General features: G+C 50.2%; 1 protein-coding gene across 2 annotated transcripts in view; it reads right to left on the bottom strand.

Moving 5' to 3' along the window:
• Ephb4 (EPH receptor B4) overlaps nucleotides 1-10,658 on the bottom strand; it is a 24,887-nt gene that overhangs the window by 10,285 nt on the left and 3,944 nt on the right. Inside the window, exons 2-7 of one of the 2 annotated variants that reach the window (XM_026778173.1) lie at nucleotides 10,132-10,202; nucleotides 9,706-9,993; nucleotides 5,903-6,299; nucleotides 3,410-3,565; nucleotides 2,484-2,816; nucleotides 373-524 (exon numbers count right to left, since the gene is read on the bottom strand). In XM_026778173.1, coding sequence (XP_026633974.1) covers nucleotides 373-524; nucleotides 2,484-2,816; nucleotides 3,410-3,565; nucleotides 5,903-6,299; nucleotides 9,706-9,993; nucleotides 10,132-10,202 — 1,397 coding nt within the window. The remainder of the gene's footprint in view (nucleotides 1-372; nucleotides 525-2,483; nucleotides 2,817-3,409; nucleotides 3,566-5,902; nucleotides 6,300-9,705; nucleotides 9,994-10,131; nucleotides 10,203-10,658) is intronic. The other variant, XM_005371435.3, reaches the window with a different exon arrangement.

Here is a 10,658-nt window from a genome sequence, read left to right as displayed (position 1 = left end):
CAGCCCCTCACTGGGGGATTCTAGGCAGGCGCTCTACCACTGAGCCACACCCCAGCCCCTCACTGGGGGATTCTAGGCAGGCGCTCTACCACTGAGCCATGCCCCTCGACTCCCCCACTGCGGACTCTAGGCGAGCATTCTACTTACTACTGAGCCACTCTGACAACCCTTTGCAGCAATCCTCTGTGCCTGGCAGTATAATAACTATTTTACAGATAAGGATAACTGAGGCCCAGAGACAGCCAGGGACTGGCCACTCGGTTGTACAGTTAATAAACAGTCAACCTGAAACTGATGTCTCCCAATCAGGTATCCCAGCCGAACCAAGACCCACTACTCACTCCCTCCACCCGGGGCCGAGACTGGTCTCACCTTCTCGTGATACTTGACCTCGTAGTCCAGCACAGCCCCACTGGGTGCTCTGGGCACATCCCAGGACAGGATCAGGCTGCTGGGTGATGACCGAGTCACCCGGATATCAGACACTGCAGGAGGCACTGCAGGAAAAAGAAACCCAGCGTGCCCTACTGCAAAGTCTAGCAATTCCTTTCTCCAGTTCTCCCCCTACCCGCGCCCCCCCTCCCCATGGATGCTGGGAGAGGCAGTCAAGGGCCCTGCACATTCTACCTCCACCAGCTAAAACTAGTTTCCTCTTCCAAATTTTACAGGAATTCCTTCGGAGGAGCTGGAGATGGTTCAGAAGTTAAAAGTTGTTCTTACTGCTCTTGCAGAGGACCCAGGTTCAGTTCCCAGCCCCCACATCCAGTAGCTCACAGCAGCCTGCAACTGCAGTGCCAGGGGACCCAACACCCTTTCCTGTCCTCTTTGGGTACCTCGTCACATGTGGCTCTCACAAACATAGAAATAAATACATCTTTTAAAAAATTTCCAAGCACAGCAATGTTGGCGCACGCCTTTGATCCCAGCACTCAGAAGGCAGAGGCAGGTGGAGCTCTCTGAGTTCAAGGCCAGCCTCGTTTACAAAGAGGTTTCAAAAACAGCCAGGACTGTTACATAGAGAAATCCTGTCTCAAAAAACAAAAACAAACCAGAAGGTAAAAGAACAGTAACTGTGGCGCTGGGAAGCTGGGAAGGTGGGAAGGCGGGAAGGTGGCCCAATAGGCAAATTGCCTAGTCCAGGAGTTTGGATCCCCAGCACCCGGTTAGATGTTCAACAGGCATCTCAGTTTCCTGTATCTCAGAGCACACAGGCAGAGACAGGGGGATACCCCAGCAGGCTGGCTAGCTCAGCCAAATCAGTGGAGACTGATGAAGGAATTCACCCTTATCAACCTTAGGCCTCTGGTGCATATGTGCACATGTGTACACACACACACAGATTCCTTTTGATCCCCTCTACCCTCAGCCTTCTGACATCTCTCACTCACCCCATCCCCCCGAATTCCTGACTCCCTCTCTCTGTGGTCATTTGAATGTGACTGGTCTCCACAGGTTCATATATTTTAACGTTTGGTACCCAGCTGGTGGAAGTGCTTCTGAAGGATTAGAATGTGTGGCCCTGTTGGAGAAGCCCACTGGGGGTGGGATTTGAAATTTCAAAAATTCCAAGCCAATTCTGGTTAGTTCAATTCTCTTCCTCTGCCTCTTGCTTATGAGTCAAGATGTGAGCTCTCAGCTGCTTCTCCAGTGCCATGGCTGCCTTACCACCATGCTCCATGCCACAATGACCATGGACTCTAACCCTCCAGAGCTATGAGCCACAAATTAAATGCTTTCTTTTAGCCCTGGTCTCTCTCCTGTTTGTTTGTTTGGTTGGTTGGTTTTGGTTTTCTTTTTTTTTTTTTTTTTTTTTTTTTTTTTTTTTGATTTGATTTTCGAGACAGGGTTTCTCTGTAGTTTTTGGTGCCTGTCCTGGAACTAGCTCTTGTAGACCAGGCTGGCCTCGAACTCACAAAGATCCTCCTGCCTCTGCCTCTCAAGTGCTGGGATTAAAGGCGTGCGCCACCACCGCCAGGCTGGTTTTGGTTTTCTAAGACAGGGTTTCACTGTGTAGAACTCATTCTTTTAGGCCAGGATGTCCTAGGATTCAGAGATCTACCTACCTCTGAAGTAGGGATTAAAGGTGTGCACCACCACCATCGCCTGGATCTCTTTATATCAAGATATACTTTCTCTCTCTTTGAGACAGTGTCAAGTAGCTCAGACGGGCCTTGAACCACTGATCTTCCTGTCTCCGTCTCCCGAGTACTGGGATTATAAGTGTGTCACCCTTCTTTCTGTTCCCCTTTCAGATTTATTAGAGCGCAGCAGCTGCACAGTTTCATTACGACATTCCCATACGAACACATCACTTCTTAAGGTCGTGATCTTCTGCTGGTAGATCTCTCGGATTAGCTAAGGACAACCTTGACCTTCTGACTTCCCTGCTTCCACTTCCTTTGCTGGTTTATGTGCCGAGGCAGATCTGTTTAACCAGGGCCTTCGACATGCTCAACATCTCTCCCATACGTCCCCATTCTTACCCTCACGGTCAGTGGTGACATTGACAGGCTCAAATGGAACTGGTCCGGAGGCCAATGCTGACACACCATTCAGAGCAGCAACCTCAAAGGTATAGGTGACATCAGGACGCAGGCCCCGGACTACCACCGAGGGCTCGACCAGGTCCCGAGGGCCAGGGTCAAAGGTCAGATCGCCCCCACAGGGCAAGCAGGAGCCCCCAGCACGGCACTCTCGGCAGCGGACAGCGTAAGTGAGGTCTTCTCGGCCTCCGGACTCAAGGGGAGCACTCCATTCCAGGTGCAGGGAGGACCCGTTCAGATGGGGAACCACACTTCTTGGTGCGGAGGGTGGGGCTATGGGAAAAAAAAGAGAATCAGGAAGAGGGTAGGAGGGGACCACCCTAAAGGACAGACAGTCTCACTAATCTGAAATGTTCAAGGTGAGATTGAGGCTGGGAAGCATGGGGGCTGTGATGGGTTAGTTTTGACAACTCGACACAACCTAAAATCACCTGGAAAAAGTCTCCATGAGGGACTGTCTGCATTGAGTTAGCCTATGGACGTGTCTTAAGTTATGTGCTATGGGAGGGCCCAGCCCACTGTGGGCAGAATCATTCCCTACACAGGGGTCCCAGAACTGTGTAAGAGTGGAGGAATCAATCTGAGCAGTCAGTATAAGCAAGCACGGGCACATTCCTATCTCTCTGTCCTCCACTGTGGATATGTGGCTGGCTGTTCCTGCCCTGAGGACCCACACTGATGGACTAGGATCTGGAATTTAGCTGACTGAATAAACTCCCTCCTCTCCTAAAGTGTGTCTTATCTGGATGTTTGATCACAGGAATGGAAAACTAGATCAGGGACCATGGGGAGAGCCTGCTCCAGGAGTTCACACACTCTCCCCCAAATGAACCAATGTCCTTCACCCCAGGACAACAGAAACTTACTAGTGCAAGGTGAACTCCGCGGGTCTGACCGGGCCCGATAATACCCAATCCGGCACAGGCAGACGGTGGAACCGATGTTATTAGAGTGGCTGTTGGCTGGGCATGGCTGGCACGGCTCCTCTCCTACTTGAGGCTTGAAGGTGCCCTGGCCACAGGCTGAAGGAGAGAGCACATGTGTCTATCAAAAACAACACCCTGAAGACCAGAGAGATGGCTCAGTGGTTAAGAACACTGGCTGCTCTTCCAGGGGACCTGGGTTCAGTTCCCACATGGTGCCTTACAGCCAACATTCCAGGGCATCCAGTGCCCGCTCCAGACCTCCGAAGGTATCAGGCACACACACAGTACACAGACATCCATGCAGGCAAAACATTCATACACATAAAATGAAGTTTGGAAAATATTTAAAAGCTTTAAAAAGAATCTCCCAACTCCAAAGCAAAAACCGAGCCTGGACACAGAGCTAAGGAATGAATGAGGGACCCGGCCAGTAAGAGGAAAAGAGGGACCACTCCCCCCAGAACAGGAGTCCTTACCCTCCAAAACCCTAACGTTGGCAGTCTAGTGAAGCCCTCTCGTGATTTTAATTAACGTATAGACAGCATCTTATACATCCCAGCCTGACCTCAGACTCCATGCATTGCTGAGGGTGACCTTGAACCTCTGATTGTCAGTCTCTGCCTCCCACGTGCTGGGATTACAGGCAAGTTTGCATCACCACACATCCAGTTTACTCGGGGGAGGGGATGGAAACCATGGTTCTGTGCCTGCCAGGCCAGCACTCTACCAACTTCTCAGTCTTCAGGATAATTTTGAATACATTACTTCCCAACACATAGGACTGACGGAGAAAGCAGGAGATCCAAAATCCACGTAAAGCATCAAGAAAGTGCGTGTGAGCGGCACTATATACTTTTCTCCTTCACCAAAATACAAAATAAAGTTGGATGTTTTGTCCCATCCTGTCATTATAGTATTTGGAAGCCAGAGGCAAGGGAAAGACTGCAAGTTCAAGGCCAGCCTGGGCTACATAGGAAGACCCTGTTTCTCAAAAACGAAATCCAGGGACTAGAAAGATGGCTCAGAGGTTAAAAAGCATTTGTAGCTCTTGCAGAGGACCTGAGTTCAGTTCCCAGCAGTCTGAAACTCCTGCTCCAGGAGTTATCTGATACCTCACCTATGCATAACTATATGTAGACACCTAATTTAAAATATAAATCTTTTCAAATTATTAAACAAAATAAAATAAAACAAGGTATAGGCTAGGCATGGTGATACTCTCAGGAGGTAAAGGCAGGAGAATCCACAGAGTTGGAAGGCAGCCTTCACTATAAATGAAAACCTTATCTCAGGACAAAAATAAAAACCACAAACAAACAAAACACCAGGAGAAGCAGTGGCTGGCCTTAGGATCTCTGGACCGCTGAAGTCCTGAGCAGAGACAATGTTTCAGCTTGTTGCTGCACCCAGAAGCGACTCTGCAGAGTCCTGTTTTTAGGGTGCTCTGTAAAACCTCAGATCCCAATCCAAAGGCTGGGACGTCGCCAACATTCCGAACGCAATGACTGGCTAATTTTAGTTGGACATTTGTGAAAATAAAGTCATTTACGGGACTGCGAGCTGGCTCAAGGGGTGAAGGCGCTTGCCCCTCATGACGTGATTGAATGCCTGCAAGTTGGCCTCTGACCTCTGACCACACAAGTGCCTTGGCAGCACAAGTCACCCTCCCCAACAAACACACAGAACAGGCAAATCTCTAAACAAAACCAAACAAACGAGTAAGCGACTATGAGGACCTGAGTTTGAATGACCAGCACCTACATTTAAAAAATAATAATAAATACATTACAACAAAACCAAAACCAAGTCACCACCGCCAAAAATCAACTAAAAGGCCGAGGATACAGAGCTTGCCTAGCATGCGCAATAAATGAGAGGAAACTCCCAACAAGTAGAATGGAGATCATAAAGAAGTCCTTTTCCTCAGCCCACAGAGGTATTCCAGCTGCTCACGATAGTCGGACCTTCCAGGCCCGCCTCCAGACGGTGTCCAGAAAGTAGAGGAGGTGGGCTGGGTGGGCGGGGTTAGCGGCCGGGTCAAGAGGAAGAGCTCCAACCGCGGCTTGAGCTTCTTTCCCAGCTCCAGTAACTGAGTGTCCAGGAAGTAGGGTGTGCTCAGAATGGGGGATCTTAAGGGCTGGATGCAGGTGTCTGCTGCCAAGCCCGAGGACGGGTCTGGTCCCCGGGACCCACATGGTAGATGAGAGGAGCAAGTTGTCCTCTGACCCCTACAGCCTCCCAACCAATCAACTAACCACCCCATCAATCAACGGAATTATCAAAATTCTAAACACTATTTCCTACCACACTAAGAATAAAACCTGAAGTTTAAAATAAAAAAGCCCCAAAGCTTAAAATGAGATCGAGACCAGGACGAGCCGCACGACAGCCCCACGCGAGACAGGAAAGCTTCGTGGGTGGTCCCATTCTCACCTCGGCACACTTTGTTGCCCTCGGCAGCCTCGTACCCAGCCGCGCAGCTGCAGCCGGTGATGGGCTGCTCAGCCCACTGTCCATCTTCCCGGCAGTAGAGGCTGGGGCTGGGGCTGGCGGTAGGGACAGCATTAGCCACACAGCTACCAGCCACGGGCACCACGAGCTCCCGAGGCACGGTCTCTGGGAAGTAGGTTAAGTTCATGGTCAGCCGGGAGCACTTCTTGTAGAAGAGGTGCAGGGAGAGTAGGGCCATGCAGGCTCCTTGGTCCTGGAAAGCCAGGTAGAAGCCCGCTTTGCTGAGTGGACCCAGGCGAAGTGTCTTGATGTTAACTTTCCCCGTTGCTTCAGCCCCAGGGCGCTTCCGGGTCAGATGCTCGGCAGCCACCGTGTCCACCTGCCAAGAGAAGCCCGGTTCACCACCACTGTCCCGATTCCTGGATCTGGTAGACTCTTCACAGAGCCCGTCAGTGATCTCAGCTCCTGATCATGAACATTCTTCCTTTTCTTCCATGATATGTAATATATACATACATACATACATACATACATTCTCTCTCTCTCTCTCTCTCTCTCTCTCTCTCTCTCTCTCTCTCGTTTGTCGAGACAGGTTTCTCTGTGTATCTCCTATAGCCCTGGCTGTCTCTGTCCTAGAACTCACTCTGCAGGCCAGGCTGGCCTCGAACTCACAAAGATCCACCTGCCTCTGCCTCCCTGAGTGCTGGGATTAAAGGCGTGCGCCACCATAGCCCAGTATACACGGTCTCTTGTAGTCCAGGCTGGTCTCAAACTTGCTGTGTAGCCAAGGACGACCCTGCACTTCTGCTCCTCCTGCTCCACCTGCCAAGCGCCAGGATGACAGACAGGTGTCACTACTTATTATGCCATGCTCCGGATGTAGCCCCGGGCTTGTGACTGTCAAGCAAGCACTCTACTAAGTGAGCTACTTCGCAGCCCAATACGCACTCGTCAGCTGTCCATCAATCCCCTGGGCTACGCTGCTTCCCACTGTCCTGTCGCAATTAAGCCATCATTCACTTCTCTATGAATATTCATGGTACCTGGTACCCTGACAGGCAGGAACGGAAGAGCCACAGAAGTGACAGGCAGATGACGGTGGAGCAGAAACCAGGACAAGGACAGACGTCGGCTCTGGACGCAAAGGTCACTCCAGATGCTGATATCCCATAGGAAATCAACAGCTGATGCTGGGCAGAGATTTATAAAATTCGTCTCCCAGGGGCAGATGTAGCTCAGTTGGTAGAGGGCTACCTAGCATGTAGGAGGCACTGGGGTCAATCTCTAACACACACCTGCAATCCCAGTCCTGGGTCGCTTGGGGCAGGAGGACCAGGAGTTTCTGGTAACCCTTGGCTGGATAAGAGAATTGGAGCCCAGCCTGAGCTATACAGGAGAACTCATCTTAAAAACCAAACAGGGGCTAGAGATCCAGCTCAGCAGTCATGGGTACTTGCTGCTCTTGATGAGGACCCAAGTTCGATTCTTAACACCCACACAGTAGATCACAACTATCTGTAATTCTAGTGCCAAGAGATATGATGCCCTCTTCTGGCCTCTGTGGGCCCCAGGCATATGTGCAGGCAAACACTCACATGCATAAAATAAAAATACATAAATCCTTTAAAAAAAATCTTAACAAAACAAACCTGGACATGCTGGTGCATGTCTTATCCCTCCTTCCAAGAGGCAGGAAGACAGAGCTCTGAGTTCAAGGCTAGCATAATCTACAGTGAGAGAGACACTGTATCTCAAAAAACAAAACAAAAAGAAAGAGAGAGAGAAAAGAAAAAGGGAAAAAGAAAAGAAAAAAGAAACAAAAAGGAAGGAAAGGGAAAAAGACAAAAACCATGAAGTTTGGAGAGAGCTCAGAAGTTAAGAGCCGTCATTGCTTTGACAGGGGACCCAATGCCCAATACCCACATGGTGGCTCACAACCATCTTTAACTCCAGTTCCAAGAATCCAATACCCTCTTCTGTCCCCTCAGGCACCAAACACATTCACAATGGTGTGCATAAATATACACAGGCAAAACTTCCACACATACAAAATAAAATTAATAAATCTAATTAAAAAGTATATATATTTATTTTTATTTCACGTGGATTGGTGTTTTGCCTGCATGCACATCTGTGCGAGGGTGTCAGATCTTGGGAGTTACAGACAGTTGTGAGCTGTGATGTGGGTGCTGGGAACTGAGAACCCGGGTCCTCTGGAAGAGCAGCCAGTGCTGTTAACGGCTGAGCCATTTCTCCAGCCTCCTAATAAAAAATTTAAAACCAACAACAACAACAAGAGGTTGGTAAGACTGTTTGGGAGGTAAAGGGATTTCCACCAAGAAAAATGGTCTGAGCTCCATCCCCAGGACCCGAGAAGGAGAGGTCCAACTCCTGTTAGCTGTCCTCTGACTGCCCTCCGTTCTGGCCTTGTGGCACAGCCAGGCAGGCACCCAATAAATAAATAAATAAATAAACAAAACCCACATATGTACATACACACAAACATACACATACATACATACACACACATACATACATGTACAAATTTTGAAACCTGTCGAGTATGGTGCCATCCACCTACAATCCCAACACTTGGGAGGTGGAGGCAGGAGGATCAGGTGTGGGAGGCTTGCCGGGGTTTCTTGTACCCTCAAAGCTTAGGCTTGACAACCCTGTTCTGGGCTAGCACATTGAAGGGGCTGAATGCGAGGATCACTTTGCATCCAGCATTTTCAAGGCCAGTAGGGACAGGACAGCAACACCTCAGCTTTTAGGGAGGCAAGGTGTGGCTGTTGCTGGAAACTGGGATTTACAAGACAAGACTGGACAGCGGGCTCGGTGGTTAAGAGCACCTGTTGTTCTTATAGAGGACTTGGGTTCGATTCCCAGGACCTACACGGCAGTTCACAGCCATCAGTAATTCCACTTCCAGGATACACATGATACACAGATATACACTGGAACAAAATACTCATGCACACCAAATAAAATTTTAAAATATTTTTTTAAAAAAAAGCATAGTGCCGGGCGATGGTGGCTCACGCCTTTAATCCCAGCACTCGGGAGGCAGAGGCAGGTGGATCTCTGTGAGTTCGAGACCAGCCTGGTCTACAGAGCTAGTTCCAGGACAGGCTCCAAAGCCACAGAGAAACCCTGTCTCGAAAAACCAAAAAACAAAACAAAACAAAAAAAAAAAAAAACAAAACAAAAAAAGGCATAGTGGCCAACGTCTTTAAACCCAGTTTTTCAGAGGCAGAGACCGGTGGACCTCTCTGAGTCCAAAGCCAATCTGGTCTGCAGAGTTCCAAGGTAGCCAGAGCTACATAGGGAGACTGTCTCTAAAGACAACAAAGAACAGACCAGCTCATTAACAAGTCAGCCAGGAGCCGAGTACAATGGCACATACCTATAACCCCAGCACTCGGGAGGTGAAGACAAGGGGATCAGGAGCTCAAGGCCAGCCTCAGCTGCCTATCAAATCTGAAGCCAGCCTGGGCTACCTGAGACCTTGTCTCAAAGACAAAATAAGAAGGCAGGGGAGGGGTTTGTGAAGAGGGCCTAGGAGGAAGACACCAGCGAGAGGCAGCGGGGCTGATCTGGCGCTGTGGAAGGACCTGATACGGGCAAAGTTGTGAGCAGCGGGTAAGTGTGGCAACGCCCTCCCCACACAGGCGGCGAGGCGGTGTCCCTGTCCTCTTCCCTCCCTAGACTTAAACCTGCTGCTTGTAGCCCCCCAGCGACTCTGCCAAAGGCCCCAGAGAGGCTGTTGAAGCCCACGGGCGTACCTTGATGTAGGGGTTCTCCATCCAGGCTGGCGTGTGGGCCGTGGCGGTATCAGCTTCGCTCTCGTAGTAGAAAACGGTGAATGTCTCCTTGCAGGAGCGACTGGCCCGCGGCAGGGACAGACACTCCATCATGGTGAAGCGCAGCGTGGCATACACGTGGACGGCACCTCGCCTTGGGACCCAGCCAGTGCGCAGCCAATGTGCCTGGCCCCCTGGCCGCTTCATGTCACACACTTCATAGGTACGGACACTGTGCTGTTCCTCATCCAGGCCGCTCAGCTCCTCCCACTGCAGAGAAAGGGACGGTCAGACAGGGACTCTAACTAGAGTTGTTGGAGTGGCTACAGGAAGCGAGTATCTCGGGGGGCTTCCTTACAACCTCCTGCCTCAGTTTCCCTCCTGGATCAACAGAGATCCAGCTCTTACCTGGCCCTCCGTCTGAGGGTAAGTCACCCACTTCAGGTCTGCGGTTTCCAGTTTGGTATTCAGCAGGGTCTCTAAGACAGAGAGACAAAGTCAGCCCTTTGGGGAGGTGTGGGAGAGAGGTGGGGCCAGCAGCTTGCTGGAAACAAACAGGAATGGTATGGAGTGGGTTATGTTTCTAGTTCCAGGGTGGGCTTGGGATACAAGGAGGTGGCAAAATTTATTTCCTCAGGCCAAAGAGATAAAGATGCTAACCACGAAGGCCACCAAGTCTGCAGACCTGAGTTTGATTTTGGGGACCCACAGGGTGGAAGGAGAGAGCCAACTCTCACAAGTTGTCCTCCGACTGCCACACAGGTGCCATGGCACAAGAACACTCTTAACCGGGTGGTGCTGCACTCGGGAGGCAGAGGCAGGCGGATCTCTGTGAGTTCGAGGCCAGAGCCTGGTCTACAAGAGCTAGTTCCAGGACAGGTTCCAAAGCTACAGAGAAACCCTATCTCGAAAAATCAAAAAAAAAAAAAAAAAAA

Source organism: Microtus ochrogaster, unplaced genomic scaffold, assembly GCF_000317375.1.
Source record: "Microtus ochrogaster isolate Prairie Vole_2 unplaced genomic scaffold, MicOch1.0 UNK109, whole genome shotgun sequence".
Taxonomy (NCBI): Eukaryota; Metazoa; Chordata; class Mammalia; order Rodentia; family Cricetidae; genus Microtus; species Microtus ochrogaster.
The sequence above is the reverse complement of the archived record's forward strand: the minus strand, read 5'-3'. Positions and strand labels throughout refer to the sequence as shown.